Raw genomic sequence first — 15,686 nt, forward strand, 5'->3', positions numbered from 1 at the left:
ATCTCTCTACTGCCTCCTCCACCCCAATCTTTTTTTTTTCTTAAAAAAAAAAAAAAAAGGTAACAACTGCATAGACTACAGCTATAAATCCACAGAGTGGCACAGCTTGGAAAAAGGTTAGGAAACCTCAATGCACCACTTAAGAAATTTCAAAGGAGGACTCCGCACATTACTGGGAGAACAATTAGGCTCCGGTGGGGCCTGGGCTCAGACGGAGGTAGGACACTGACTTTGCACACCTAACACCAAGTTGAAGGTACAGAAATTTCACAGCAAGGCAGGATCACATTACCTGCCCCTAGCAGTGGGGCAGGTTGGGTAGGGGCGGGGAGCTCAAGAGGTCTCCCCTCACAGACACGGAGTCTTAGCAGATCTTTTCACTTGGGCAAGGGAAGGTCTTTAGTTCAGGGATTGTTCACCTCAGGAGCCCACTACTCTCGCCCTTCCCCCCACCCCCCAATCCGAGCAGCAAGACATGGTCGCGAGGTGTATTTCCTTTTAAATAAAGAGTCTTGGCCTCAGCGCCAGCTTGTCCACTCGCCGTGGGTCAGACGCTTCCCTTCACCCCTTTCCAGCCTGGTCCCTGTCCCACAGCGAGAGTTAGACCGAAGGTGAAGGAAGTTCTAGAAGGAAGTGCCGGCAACGGGAGTGGGGGCCAGCCCTGGCCACTGTCCAGTTTTCCACCCGCGGAAACCAGGCGGGTTAAAAATAAAAATAAAATAAAATAATTTTCCCCTTTCCCCCTCCCCCAAAAGGGCCAGATCTGCGGGTTACAGTAGAGGATTTCCCGAGAAATACTGCAGCCGGTCTCTGCTCAGTTTTTTTTCTTTCATCCTTCTATTCTGAAACCAAATTTTCACTTGTCGGTCCGTCAGATTCAGCATCCGGGACAGCTGCAGCCGCTTCTCTTTGTTGATATATACGTTGAAGAAAAACTCTCGCTCCAGTTCCCGGATCTGAAATTTCGAGTAAGGGCAGCGCTTCTTGCGGGTGCGGGGGGCGTCTGGAGGGGGGAGGGGGCAAGTGCGAGGAGAGGGGGAGAGAGACACGTGAGACCCGGGAGACCTTAGCCCGCTGAGCGCTCAGCGGCGCTTCTCCCAGCCCCACCACCAGGCAGCCCTCCCGCCAGGCCGGCCGGCTCTCCTCGCACCCGCCCACAGTGCCTGGGGAAGCTGCGACCACCCTGCCAGGTCTTACTCATCCCAATCCCGTGCTACTGTGGGACCCGCTCCCCCTCCTCCAGGCGAGTTGGGGTCTGAGGAAGAAGGAAAGCCAGCCAGGACCACGTGCGTCCCAGTGGACCCCCTGCCTGCGCCGCCTGGGCCCTCTGCCTCTTCCCGCACGGCCCTCCTAGTGGCTCTGAACACCCACCCTTCTCTTCCCTTAGAAATGTGGGGGAACCGCAGAGGACAGGCTCAAAGAAGGGAGATCGGGAGAGAACAGTGGGGAGGCGAGGAGGAAGCAACCGAGCAGACACCAAAGGCACTAGAAGGCGCTTCTGGGGCCCTGGCTCCCCGGGTCGCGCGCTTGGCCGCTCCTTCCACGCTGCCGGGCTGGGCCCGCGCTGAGGTCAGGGACCTGGGAGAAATGCTGAGACCCGGGGCTGGAGCGGAGAGGAGTCCTGAGTCTCCTCATCCCGTGCCCCTGCTGCCGCCGACCACCGGCTGCTCCGGTTTCTTTTCGAGGACCCGCGGAAGCATAGTTTGAACATTTTGAAAAATAGTTTTGAAAAGGAGCCGAGCGGCCCTGGCTTGCCTCTCCAGTCCCAGGTTCTGCTCCATTGCCTCTGTCCCCCTCCTCTCCCCCTCTCCGGGTTTCTCCCGGTGTCTTTCCCTCGCCCTCCCCTTTCTCCCCCTCCACCCCTCCCCTCCCTCCCACCCCGGCAGTCCGGCTCCGCAGCCTTCCTTAAATGCTCCTCTAAGTTCACGATCAAAGTTAATATCACTCGCGATGGTGACGCTTTAAAAAATTTCACAGACCGAGGGAGATAACGCGAAGGGGGGTTCACCCGGCTTTTCCAAAGAGTCATTCTCCCTCCCAACCCACCCCTTCTCCATCGTAAAAAGTCGAGTCGTTGGGAAAGAGGGCTTTGTAGGTTATAATAAAATCCTTTGAATGCTTATAAAACTCCACATAAAATCGGACTGACCCAAAACATGAGGCAGTACCCGCTCCCCTCTCCTCCCCCCTACTCTCACTCTCCCTCCCTCTCTGCCCGCCTGGTCCCCGGCCGCTGCTACCTACTGGGGGCGGCTCCCTTAGCCGGCTCCTTGGCGGCCGAGTGGGCTGAACCGGACGAGCTGGGATTCGTGTTCTCCTCCTCGGCCTCCGCACCTGCTTCAGCCCGAGACGCCAGTCCCGAGGCCGGGGGCGCTTCGGGCTCCCCTTTGGCCTCGCCCTTGCCCGGGCAGGGGGGCTCCGCTGGCGGGTCGCCGCCGCCGCAGTAGGCGTTGTCGAAGAAACGGTCAAAGGCTTGAGGCAGGACGCTGTTCTTGTTGACTGAGGAGTAGAAGCCGGCTGGGGTCGCGTGCGGGGCGCTGGGGTGGTGGTGGCCGCCGTAGGAACCTTCGTTTTTCATGAGGATCTCTGTGACTGTGGAAGGCGGCAGGCATTCCCGGTGCATGAGCTCGTCAGCCGCCGCATAGCAGGAGGGGTAGCTGTTTCGGTGGTGCCACTTGCCGGATGGCTCCAGGCCGTAGGAGACCTCCCGGACCGGGGGCACTTGGGCCGAGTAGGGATAGGAGATTTGACGAGAAGGGGCCTGGGGCAGAAAAGAGGAGACCGTGGAGAACTCGGGCACGTAGTAAGTGCAACTGGGCAGATAGAGGTTGGAGGTGCAGCTCCCCCGCTCGCCGAAATCGGCTCCCCTCTCCTTGCGCGACGGCGAGCAGAAGTTGCCCAGGTTAACCGAGTTAAACATCGTTCTCCTCTCCTCCCGGCTCCGGATGGAGGTTTTGGACCCGATCTAGCGAGGGGGGAAAATTTGGGAAGGCGAGATGACGCGTTATCCGTCTTAGTCTCTTTCCCCAAGCACGTGATCCAAAGTAGATATTGTCATATATCAGTTCGGAGCACTTCGCAGACGTAGGAGGGGTTCTCTCTTAGGTAAGATCGGGGACGTTCAGGCGATTGGTTTGCAAACACCGCAGAAACATTATGAAAATCAATTGCAGATTTGTATTCGTTTTCCTCTCGTCACTCCCCTTCTCTCCATTCCACAGAGCGAGCAAAGGAGGAGAGAGAGGGTTGGGGTGGGGTGGGCGGTGGCGTGGGCGGGGGCGGCGGCTGGGAGGGGGTAATTGTATTTTTTCCTAGCTGCTGCTCTTTTTTTTCTGGGGTTGGGAGAAGGAGGTGGGCTCTCACACATGGGGGGACCTTGCCTCCTCTCAGTGATCTGTTGTGGGCCTAGGACTTGTTTCCCTCTGCCTGATTCCACTCCAGAAGTGAATACCCCCACCCACCCGCCAAGTCTGGGGGACTCTTTCTTACCCCTTCAACCAGCAGAGGGTCAGTGCCTGTTTGCAAGAGTTTGAAGAATTCAGTTCTCCCGGCAGGGGCTGGGTGTAAAGATCCCCTTCACCTTTGTAGAGACTCCCTGGGAAGAGTATCTGAAGTTTCCCAAAGGTGAGCCAGCGCAGCTAGAAGCCACTGTCCCAACTTTGCTGGCTTGCTACTCTGCCGCCGACTAGGGACTCCGAATTAGTCATAAACGAGTGGTGAGCAGTGCGCCAGCCGCCCAGCCGGTGCCTGGCGAAGTCTGGGAAAAACCTTCTCTAATGTTGTGTTAAATATTTAGTATGAGAGAGTGGCCCTGGGTGAATATTTCATGCCTGCCTTTATTGTCAATCAATGCGCAGAAAGCTACATCCACTGTGGATTTTTAAATCCCAAATCCCAAAGAAAAGGGTTTGAGAATGAGAGCCATGTATCTTTTCTGTCGCAGCTCTGTGGGATGAGGGCTCAACCGAAGCCAGGAGGCTGAAAAGGAGCCCTGTGTCTGGCCAGAGAAGGGTATAATGGGGGGCCTGGGACTCCTACTGTTGTATGATTTGGGGGCTATGTGGTGGGTGGTGGGGCCAGGCTGGGTCTCCAGGACAGACTAGCAACGCAATGGAACGGACCTGTGGATTCTGGGCGGGCAGGGTAGGGCAGGGCAGGGCAGGGCATGGCAGGGGCCACTCCCTAGTGGAAGCCCCCAGCCTGGCTTCCTGGAGCTGCAGCCATGCTTTGGTGCCTTCCTCTTGTTTCTCAGACCTGCCCTGCCCTGCCCTTCTCCATGTCTGCCCACCTCCTGGATGGCTATAGCCCAAGGGGCAGATGGTTCTGCCCTCCCTCTCCCCTCTCATACCTCTAGGCACCACAGGACACAGCTGGACAGAAGGCAAATTACTTTATTGAAAGGTTCTAGAGTGGGTGTAAGGGGCCAGAACAACTAGCTCTCTCGAGGCACCATCAGGGCAGGATTTGTTTGGGGAGGGGAGGGACTGAAGCTCCCAAGAATTCAGCCCACTGTGCTCTCAGGGAAATTCAGAAATAGCCCGAACACTCTCTGTACCCCTAACTTGGTTAAAATTGGTTTCCACTTTTTAAAAAGTTATTTGGGTTTAATTTTCCTTACTGAAGCGGGAGGGGGTGCTGAGGCCCCAAAACCAGATGAGGACACAAAAAAATGGTAACTTGTCTCCAAATAACCCCCCCCCCACTTCTCCTTAACATTTCTGCCTTCCAAACTTGCTCTGCCTTTAGAACAATAAGTTGGGTGGAGTCTGCTTGAGACATTGGTTCCATCCTTGGGGTGGACACCTCAGAGTGGCTCTGAAATACCCAGAGATAGACCTCCAGCACCCCTCTGCCTGCTCAGAGCTGGGCACTGCTTTCCAAGCCTATCTTTGATCCTGGCCATACCTGACCTGAGGGCAAAGATGAGCTAGACTGGGATGGGGGGTGCTAAAGTGCGGGACTTCTCAGTCAGGAGGAGTAGGCCTCAAGAAGAAAAACTGTGGCGTTTCCTCTTTCGTCTAGCCCATTTTATAGGGCGAGCTGGGGCCAGCGTTTTAATTATAATGGTGGGGAACTATGGATGTGGCTTTTATGGGGTTCGAGCTGACCTCATTAAATTCGAGTTTATTGGAGGCAAAATGCTCCCCAAGCAGTGATAGGAACTGGCAAGAGGGAAGCCAGAGGTAGAGGTACCCCCATCTCTTGCAGAGGTGTGGGTGAGGGTCCAGAGGCTTAGCTCCTGATTTCCCTCGCTTTTCCCCCAAGGCTCTGCTTCCTCCCCCATCCTGGTCTCCAGGCAAAGTGGAGCCCAAGTCCCCAAGGCGAATTCAGCACCGCCAGGGCTGATGATGGGGGGGGGGGGCTTCCTGTGAGGAGACAGCTGTGGGCCTGAGCACTTGAATTTGACCACGAAAGTTTATTCCTAGGCCACCATAAAAGTGAGCCCAGTGGCTGCAAGGAGCTGCTGGAGGCCCTATTTCCTTGAAACAAAAAAGGGAGGCAAGAAAGAATGTCAAAGGATTTGATGTCCAGGAAACTCTGGGGTCTCCCAACAGAGGCTTCTAGGAAGCACTACTTTTCCCCTTAAAATAAGGCACGAAGTTTAAGATTTTTTTTCTAGTTTGAGTCTAACTTAATTTTTCAGCAGCTTAAAAAATCTTAGCAACCGGCAGTTGCTGCTAGGGTCAGGGAGAGAAGGCCCTGGCTGCTAAGGTCAGTGAGGTGATGATTGGCAAAAATGCCCATGGTGTGTGGTACCGACCTCCCTGCCCAGCCCTGGGTCCAGACCACCCCGAAGCCATTGGCTGAGCTGCCTGCCCCAGGCTGCAGCCTCTCACAGATGTTTCTGGGCTGAGGCAGTAGTGCCTTCCTTGACATGGCATCCATCTGGGTCCCCAAAATTCCTACCCAACAGCCCAGGCAGACCTCATTCTTAGAGTGGAGGCTTTTTTTTTTTTTTTGTCTCTCTCTCTCTCTCACTTTGTGGGCACCTCAGGCCCTCCTACCCGCCTGGGATCTTGCCTTTACCTGAAATCCGCAGCAGAAGGGTCATCCTGCCCACTCCACTGGCTCTTGCAGGCGGCTGTGGTCTGGGTTGTTGCTGTGCTAGTCTAGCCAAGGCCATGGACTCAGAGCCTTTCCCTCCCACACCAGGGGCAGCTTCAGAAACAGGTAGTCTCCCAAATCTGACCTGGAAAGCTTCCAGCACAGCCTCTGGGTATTGTCACTTGTCTACCTCCTTCCCCTGTTCTGGGTTCTAGAGAACAAATTGTGATAGGGAAAGGGGCTCACCCCACAGACCATGAGCTGGGAGGAAAAAGGGGCCCGTTAGAGCCTGGCAGGCTACGACTGTGCGTGCGTTCAACCCTGCATGGAATCAATGAAAAGATAAGCTGAGAGAGTCCCATGCAAGGACACCCTCAGCAGTACCAAGACTGGGCTGGTGGAAAAAGAAATCAGCTTGTACTTTTTGTGTACATTTTTCTCTCTTGGAGCATTATCCATGCATTTAATAATCCTTTTAGTGTGCTCTGGAATTTTCAGGCCAACAGTTTATCCTGTACCCAGGACACCCCTCAGCCCCAGCCAGAGAACTGGAAGGAGGTGGGAACTGCCGGTTCACAGTCCCCACTTCTCCTCAGCTCTGGCCATTGCTCCAAGCCCAAGGTCTCCCAAGTCAGACCACCTAAGCCGGTGGACCTGCTCCAAGGAGGATGGTGAAATAAGGGCAGCTCCTCCAGCCCCAAGGCCCCACCCAGCTTCTTCCTCAGAGGGATTGTCCCAGGATGCTAACTAAGTGACCCCATTTCTCCCCATAAAAACTCCATTTTATGAGCCAGTTTCACTGCCCCCCTCACCAAATGCTCTAAAACGAAGGAAATGTCTTTAAAACAGTCTGGAAATGAAGCTGAGACTACTAGGCCTTGGTTCCTAAACCTGGTTGTAGCAGTACAGAAAATGCCTTTTCTGGGCAGACTTGCAACACTGGGCCACCTGAATCTCCGGCCTCACTGCGGGCGCCCAGCAGGGGCTGGGTTGGCCCTGAGCCGCCATTCCCCAGTTTTAGCGCCAACATAGGCTCGGACCCAGTCCGCGCTGATCAAAGTGAGCTCGCGGCATTTTTATGAGATCAACTTCAGTGACTCTTTACTTGTAATCAGACGCCTGGGTTGAAAATGCAAAAGGGGACAGCCTATCAATCCAAAAGGAGAGGGAAAGAGAGAGAGAGAGAGGAGGGAGGTGTGGGGTGAAAAAATTCAGGTGACACATAGCAAGAAGAATCCGGTCATCAACAAAAAAGACCCTTTGCCTCTTGCAAGAAAGGTTTGTGGGCCTGTCCCAGCCTCCAAGCGCTGCCATCAGCCTGCACATTTCACACTGATTTCCGGAGGAGCCGGGAAGCCGGGGCTGGTAGCCAGGAGCCCTGACTCGCCTGTGTTCTGAAGCTTGATTCAAAATCTTCCACAGTGTGAACCCACCGTTTGGCTTGAGTGGGGCAAATGTGGCAACCTGCGCTGGCCCAAGTCGGGAAGCTGTCTCCCCCATTTTGCTGCTTTCCTCTCTGCGGTCTCGGCGGTTCTCAACAGCCAGAAGTTGAGTTACAGGAAGATTCGCCAGAGATTTATCGCCTGGCCCCAAACTTGGAGAGCCTCGTTGCCATAAACAGCCGTCTATTGTCTAGACTTTTATCTCCGGGTATGGATCGTGCATTAGTGAGGCTCAGGAGACATGGGCCTGGCTCTGTGAGGAATTGTGCAGCAGGGCGCCTGCCCCTTGTTCCCCAGGCATTTCTGTGGGTAGGTTTGGGAAAGTGCACTAATTTGTGTGTGCTTTTGGCGGTAGGCAGGTACACCTAAGTGACCAAGGATGGAGGGCTAAGGTGGGGAAGTCCTGTGTGTCTGGGAACATTCTGGTGCGTGTACTTATGTGTTGGGTGAGAATTTGTCACGGTGCTCTTTGTTTCTGGGACATTTTAAGTGTTCCTGTCTGGGTTTTTGCAGGTTTTATTAACCTGCATCCGCTTGGCCTGTTTATGTCCCTTCGAAGAAGCAGATCTTCTGGTGTTTTTCAATATTGGGGCCCATTGTGTGTTTCGCTTCTCTGAGAACATGGGTTTGGATGGTATCTTCCCAGCCTTACCCCCTCAGATTCCCCCATCCACTCTGGATCACACTTCAACCTTTGCCTTCCGCATGGTATCTGGCCCTGTTCCACCCCCTGCAAATCCCTAAATTTCCCAACTGGCTGCTAATTTTCTGTCACAGGCATGAAGCACATTTTTGCAGGGTGAAGACTGGCTATCCTGTCTTTCCCACACTAGGTGGAAGCTCCCCAACTCAGAAACCCCTTCGCTTCCTGGAGCTCCCCTTTCCAGGGTGGAGGGGGCATCAGAAAGGGTCTCCCCAGTCCATTTCAACCTTTAAAACACATTCCATGGAACTCTAGGTACTGTCAAAGAGGGCCTGCCCTGTCCTTTGGGGAGGGGGCTACCTGGCAGCAAATTTCCTCACCCAGGCCACCCTCTCACCTCCTGAGCCTAAGGAGTGGGATTTAAGTGGCACTTTGCCCAGATTAAATATCTGCAGGAGGGATGCTTATCACCTTACATCTTGGGGTCAGAAGCTGTTTGGAAAGCCAGAATCCTTTAACACCAAGAGAAATAATGAAATCCTCCCCTTTTGCTTTTCATTATCAGAACTCGGGGTGGGAGGGGAGCCAGCCATTGAGGCCTGGGAGCTCAACCGACCACCCCCTCTGCTCCTGGCTGCTCCCACCCTTGAAGCAGGCCCCACTTCAGGTCCCTAGTAGCCCTTAGGTGCCCTCACACAGGTAGGAAAGTGGGAGGGGGCTGATCCCAGAGGGCAGCGTTCCAGTTGTAGAGGCTGCAGGGGACAACAATCAGGGACTTGTGGGTCATCAGATTTAACCCAGCGCCTCCATCATCGCTCTCTGAGCATCTCTTCCTTACCTTATCGTTAGAATTCCAATTACAAAAGCGATGGCGAGGCCGAAACAGGGCTCCCCCGGCTCAGAGGAGGCTAAAACAAGCTGTGAGGTCCGGGAGAAAGGAGGTGAGTCCTCCGCAGATACCCCACACCAGCCTTTCTCTCACCCAGAGCTATCCTGGAGAGGGAATGGATCCCAGTTCCGGCTCCTTCCTCCGGGCTACTGCCCGTTGCCTGTCGCCAGGGCCGCTGCTGCCGCCACCGCAGAGCTCACTTTCTGTCTCGCCGACCAGCTGCGGCGCCACCTCATCCTCGGTCTCTCCCTGCCTCGCTCCATTCCTGCCCCCCTCCCTCAGTCCAACAAATATCTAATATCCTTGTTGCTCCGCACTCCAGGCCTGGGCTGAGCCCGCGCAGAACACGCACTTCGCTGCCGCAGAAGTAAGGGATTCTCGCGCGGGCGCGTTGTGCTCCCGGGCCCACTGGCTGCAGCCGCCTTTGCTAGTTGCAGATATGACCCTCTTCTTTTTCGCTTCCCTGCTTCTTCCCCTTTATTTCAGCTTCTGGATCTGAGAAATAAATAAATCCAAGGCTTTGACCGCCCCAGCCTTCCCGGCCCTGCTCCCTCTCGTCTCCTCCTCCTTACCGAGTGTACCGGCCTTGTTTTCGGACGGAAAGGTAATATTCAGACACGTAAGTTGTAAATGAACTTTTCTTTATGACGTTTAATTTTCTCTCGAATTCTTACGTCCTGCCCCGCTTGGCGGTGAAGTGGAACCGATTTAGAAGTCTGCAGTGGGAGAGATGGGGGAGACCGAGCCCAGAGTTATGGGCGGTGAGGAGATAGAGAAGACCGAGAGATACGGAGAGAAAAAAGAGAAAAGTGGAGGGTGGGGGGGGGCGGGGAGAGACGGGGAGGGGACCGGCTGGCGGGGAGCAGAGCTAGACAGAGAGAAAAGGAGAGAAAAGTTTCCCGGAGTCTTCATTAGCTGACTTCCCTGTCTGCCGCCTCTCCAACCGGCCGAGCTCACCCCCAATAAAGAAGGAAGGGGGGGTCTTTATTTTTTTAAGGCCCCAAAGAGACCGGTGTTTACAAGTCCAGAAATGCTACGGCCACGTCCTGGCAGAGAGAAAGGCTGAAATGGAGGACCGACGCTTTCCTTATAAGGTACGATGCTAACTTGACCTTCACTTTGTCATGGCGCCACCCGCCCACCCAGACTGCTGCAGACAGCCGAGCTGAGCGAAACCAACCGCGGACCCTCGTTTCTGCCTCCTACCCTCCATCTCTCTTTCTCACACAGTCTTTTTCTTTTCTTTCTTTCTTCTTCTTCTTCTTTTTTTTTTTTTATCTATTTCTCTCTTTTTATCCTTATTTTTCTTCCATTTTTGACCCTTTTCTTTTTCTTTTTTTTTTGCTGCCTTTTTTTCTTCCTGCCTTTTTCCTTTCACTCATTCTTTATACTCTTGCCTGCCAGTTTCATGGCTTCAAACTTCCATTTTTTCAAACTCCTGGCTCTCTGGCACTGCCTCTATCTCAGTCTCTCTGTCTCTGCCTTTCTTTCTCTCTGAGCCTTCTGGTTCCTTGGATCTCAAAAAACAACAAAAATATTTTTAAACCTCCTCCCCAACTGATCTTCACAACCCCAGCCTGGCTTCTGCCCCCACCCAGGTGTCCCTGGGGAGGCGGCTGTAGGAAAGAAAACCAATTTGGGGTCAAAGGAGGCTTTTCTCTGGGCCCAGTGCCCACTTGGAGTTGACAATGAACTTGGTTTTGATAAAATCCTATCTTCCCCTCGTTGGTCTCACCTGCCAAGTCCCAGTGAGCCTGATGGCCTTGGGCTGTGGGTGAAGCCATCTATAGATAGGGGTAGAGGGAGAGCAGGCCCCACAGATCCAGAGACTGAAGGGGATATTCAAATTCAGAACTGTTATTTGAATTTCTCTAAGCTCTTAGCCCCTAAAATCCTAGAGATTTTCCATAAGACAGCTGAGGAGGAAATTTACAAAATTAGGGATTTCTAGAGATTTACACACGTAAAAATAAGAAAAAAACTACCAGGGCCTCTGTATCTTGCACTCCATGGCCTCTTGCTTCCTGTCAGGCTCAGACAGAGCCACCAACATTAACTCTAATCATATCTTGTGTGGCTATAAAATAATACTATCAACACCCCTGTAATTATCTATTATCCACTTACTAGTGATGATTACAATACTAGAAGAGGCAGGTCTATGCAGACAAAGTAAAGCAAAGTAATTATATTGGAAAATGAAACTGGAGCACTGTAAGGCCTTCAAAATCTCTTGTCCCTTCTTGCGTCTGTTCCAGAATCTGTTAGCTTTTGCCTAGGGCTATTTTGTGGGGAACTAGGGTAATACTGGGAGACCCTGCCACCTCCTTTTCCTCTATAACGTATATACCTCTGGCCCTCCTCCTCTGCACAGCCACCAGAGAGGGTCAGACAATAAAAGGAAAATACTTTCTCTCTCTCCCCCTACAATTATCCGGATAATTGCATGAATTCTTCCTTGAATACCGCTGTGTAATCAGGGTCAGGATTTCAGCAGGAAGTGCGGGGGACAGGATTCCAAATGGGGGAAGCTGAGAGAATCCTGCGTTCTTACATTCCCAGACTTTATAGTTCTGTCTAGTGTTACATTGTTTCTTCAGGCAAAGATCTTTGTTCCCCTTCAGTCATATTTCTCCCTTCCCCCCTCCCTTTCTTGTCCTCTTACCCCCTTCCACCTTTTAGGTCCCTTTAAAGGAGACCCAGATCATCTCCTGCTTTTAATAGATGACTATAAAGTAAAAATTTCCCCCTGCCCTTTAATATCAATATCTCTCCATTAAGTATGAACCTTGGTGAGAATAAACAAAATTAAGTTCTACAACCCAAACCAGCAATTACACCCAAGGTTTTTTTTTAACTTTATTTACAATGGATCAGCCTTATCTGGGGTGTTCACTCGGCAGCAAGATAACCAGGTGATATTTATTGCTTTATTTTTCTTCTCCCTCTTTTTTTAAACAAGCTCGCTGGGGCCAGAGCCAGCGCCAACCTGGTAGAAAAAGCAGCCACCAAGCCCCAGAGCAAGCCAAAGGAGGGAAGAGAGCGCCAGATGGAGATGAAAGGGAACCGCAGAGAAATACAGGGAGAGGGGCACGGAACAAACCGGGCTTTGGGCAACGCGGGCACTCACGGCCAGAGGTTTATATACTTTTAATTTTTTTTTTAATCTTGTTCTGGGGCTCATAAAAAAAAAAAGAAAAATTCAGGGAAGGGGGAGAGAGAGGCAATTACTTGGTCCTTGGTCACAGCATGAATGCCGCAAAAGGAAAAAACTCTGGATAAATACAAACAGGAGCGGGTGCCAGGGCCAGCACCCAGCTCTGGTCGGTCAGCCGCTGCCCCGCAGACTGCTGGGCTGGGTCCTCGGAGCCCCCCCTCTCGGCAGCCAGGGCTTCCTCGCGCTCCTTATCATCTCCATCTTTATGATGAGGCTTGTTAACAAGACCAGCCAACTGGCCACGCACATCTATCTCAGCCGCTTGGGCTCAGCTGAGCAGCCGCCGGCCGGCGGGGGTGGGGGGGTGGGGGCAGGGAATCGCAAGGTGTTAATTAATTGATTCCTTTTTTCGACAGTAAAATATGGCCGTGTCTACACGGAATCCGTCAACTCATAAACAGTATCTCTGCTCTTTGTGACTGCACAGTCCTTGAAGGTATTTTTCCACAGGCATGAATCTGGGAGTCCTGATTTTCAGCTGCTAAGGAAAGACCCAAATGAGACTAATTTTTAGGAGATCAAAAGAGTTAATTCAGCACCCCAAAATGCTTTAGGTTATTATTGCCTTTCAGAAAGCATTGGGAGTGGGTCTTGTAAGAGGAAAACTTGGGTTATTGAATCACCTTTCCCTGCTGCTTGTGTAGACCTGGCCGATAAGGATGGGAGCAGGAGGTAAGTAGGCCAGGATACTTGGCTGCCCTGGCTGTCTTTGGAGGAAATAGGGGTTTCTCTCCGGTTTAAGAGGGACATAAAAGCCAAGGTCCAGTCTTTGCTTCATGCTGTTCCCTAGACTCAGAACTGAAAAATAAATAAAAAAAAATTTAAACAAACCTTAGCTGGTGGGGCCTCCAGGAGCTCCTGAGCACTCATCACAAAATCAGGATTCAATCTGCCTCTTACAACGCCTGGCCAGGCCGCTGCCTCCCCCACCCCATTCCTAAATGGCCTGCAGAATAGCTCTATAATATATTTATATTAGATTTAGAAGAATGTGTCCATACAGGCATGATGTAGCTTACTGATCTAAATATAGACCCCGACTTCAGACAGGAGATGCAGTGGGGAAGCAGAGAAAGGAGACTCTGATTATATAAATAACATATGTGTAGACATAGAAGGGGGCTTTAAAAGATGGGAATAATAGACAAACAGATATACAGAAGGACAAGAAAGAGGCGCAGCTGATGGAGATTGTCATGGCCAGTGCCTGAGCTTTCTCCTGCTACAGTTTTTATGGTCGCCTGAGAAATGTGTATTGTAAATATAATGATCTGTTAACCCAAAGAACGTACTTTCGATGTATTTATGTGTTTGGTACATGTACACCATGTATGTAGACATAATTTACAGAATCTATTTTCTGTACATTGGGTAGATAGGCGTTTTGTGTACATACGATAGGATGTGTTTTCCATGCAATATTTTATGTGGAGATATTAATATCTGAATGCATTTTTCACACACTGACTTTACATGCCCTATGGAGTGTATAAGCAAATGTAGCTAAACACACGTTTTTAGCTAAGTAGCTAAGTATATACTTTGTGTATGATACATGCAAGTATACTGTTTGTACAGGTAAATGAGTTTTTGCACCTGGTAGATACACATGCTCTATGTAATCTTTTCCCAGTAGATTGCTTTCCCATGAAGTCTTAAAAAGTGCCTCTGTATGTATATTTTTAGAGAAATGTATTTCCCACACACAGAATTTACATGACATATAGGTAACAGTGCCATTTAGAGTGTTTTTCAATATACTATACTCGTTATACTTGTTATGGTGGCTAGTACTCAGTGTGTATTTTAGTGAACATGTTTTCCTCTCCTTACGTGGACTATGCACCTTTCATAGGGAGCTTTCCAAGCTAGCACTGCCGGTGGGTGCCACCGGCGCGGACCTGTCCCTAAAGGAAGTTCTCCATTCCCGATCAGGGAAACTGACAGGAGAAGGCTGGTCTCTGAGACCCCGGGAAGCTGTCTCCGGCTGGCTCAGAGAAGAAATCACCAACCGGCAACGGGCTGGGTCAGACTAGATAAAGGTCCGCCTGTTTGGTCTCCTCGAAGTCCAGGTCTTCGGCTCCTGTCCCGGGCTCCATCCGGCAGCGCAGGCCTTAGGAACCTTCGGGGCAGAGCAGCGGCGGTGAGAAGCGGGTGGGCGGGCCGCCGGAGAGAGGACGCGTCGTGCCGGGCCGAGGGAGGGCACTTCGGAGAAAAACCAGGTTCCCGCAGCCCCGGGCCGAGGGAGGGCACTTCGGAGAAAAACCAGGTTCCCGCAGCCGGGGCAGTGCCTCAGTCGCCAGCCGCTCTTCGAGGGCTCCCACTAACTTATGCTGCGGCCCCCGGCAGGGCTGCGCAGGGAAGAGCGGCTGGGCGGGTCCGAGTCTCGCGGTGGCCGCCTCCACTGCTCCCGCCAGCAGGGGTCATCCCTTTCTTCGCCGGGCCCGGAGGCCCGCAAGCGGCAACCAGTGCGGCCGGCGCAGTTGGGCAGGGAGCCACACGGTTCTGCCAGGGCTGTGAGGGTGCCGGCTTTCATCTCCTCGGGCCCGAGCCGGGATTGGCAGGGAATCGGGCCCTGGTCCTAGAACTCTCTGCATCGGCTCGAACTTTGTGGGCTCCAGAGTGTGGTGGGGGGCGACCCAGGCGCTCACGTCATCCATCAGCCACAGATGCGCCTTTGTCTCGGGGCCTCCCCTGGAGCAGCCGCCGCTAGCGCAGCGCGGGGCCGGGGCCGCAGCGGTGAGGGGAGCGCAAGCGGCCCAGGCTGCGGCCGGGGGCCCACGCTGCTAGCGGAAAACCTGCAAGGCGGTCTCCACAGAGGCAGACACAGAAGGGCGGCTGCTACGGCCTAAGGCTCCGCTTACCCGGCCTGCAGACCAACTCCGCGCTAAATCACACCGGCACCCCCGTGTGTCCGCAGCGCAGACAGGGCTGGGGGCTCCGAGGTGCGTTTCCCGCTTTGCAGGGGTCTAAAAGCGGCTCCTGCTTTCCTGGACATAGCGGGGAGGGTGAGTGGGGGCTCAGGTCTGGCCGGAACCCAAGGTCCGCAGGGTTTGTTTTGTTCCTGGATTGGAGGCCGGGTGTCTCTGCTTCGCTTGGGGTCTGAGCCATCTATCCGGCCAGGTTTCCGGCTTCACTAGCATCTTCAGAACCCGGGCTGCCGGGCCTATCTCCCGCCAGCTAGATAGTGGCTTTAAATAACCTAGCTGCTTCTAGGCAAGTCAGCCGAGTAGAACAACTGTGTGAATAATCAGGGCCAAATACACAACTCATTTGGATGATACAAGCTTACACACACGACCGCAGAATTATTTTCTACCTAAATCATCTAGACAATCCCCCCCTTTTCCTAGCTCTTCAAGACCTAGTTAGAGACACAGGGGGTGCTTTGTCATATAGTTAGTGGAATAAATTGTAGTTTGGGGGCTTAAATAAAACAAAACGTTGCAG

At 52.7% G+C, this 15,686-nt stretch overlaps 1 protein-coding gene across 1 annotated transcript; it reads right to left on the reverse strand.

Moving 5' to 3' along the window:
- Nucleotides 1–770: 770 nt before the first annotated feature.
- On the reverse strand, nucleotides 771–3,026 carry HOXC11 (homeobox C11). Its single transcript, XM_003405059.3, has 2 exons — nucleotides 2,245–3,026; nucleotides 771–1,003 (listed from the first exon to the last, which is right to left on the reverse strand). Exons 1-2 carry the CDS (start codon nucleotides 2,918–2,920, stop codon nucleotides 771–773), a joined length of 909 nt encoding a protein of 302 aa, XP_003405107.1. The 5' UTR covers nucleotides 2,921–3,026.
- Between the last annotated feature and the right edge of the window lie 12,660 nt (nucleotides 3,027–15,686).

Source organism: Loxodonta africana, chromosome 4 (assembly GCF_030014295.1).
Source record: "Loxodonta africana isolate mLoxAfr1 chromosome 4, mLoxAfr1.hap2, whole genome shotgun sequence".
Taxonomy (NCBI): Eukaryota; Metazoa; Chordata; class Mammalia; order Proboscidea; family Elephantidae; genus Loxodonta; species Loxodonta africana.

Excerpts from the sequence above, each read along its gene's own strand:
- HOXC11 (XM_003405059.3), bottom strand. The coding sequence starts at position 2,920 with ATGTTTAACTCGGTTAACCTGGGCAACTTCTGCTCGCCGTCGCGCAAG. Across the intron at positions 1,004-2,244 it reads GGCTAAGGGAGCCGCCCCCA|ACGCCCCCCGCACCCGCAAG; the intron begins GTAGGTAGCAGC and ends TCCCCCCTCCAG.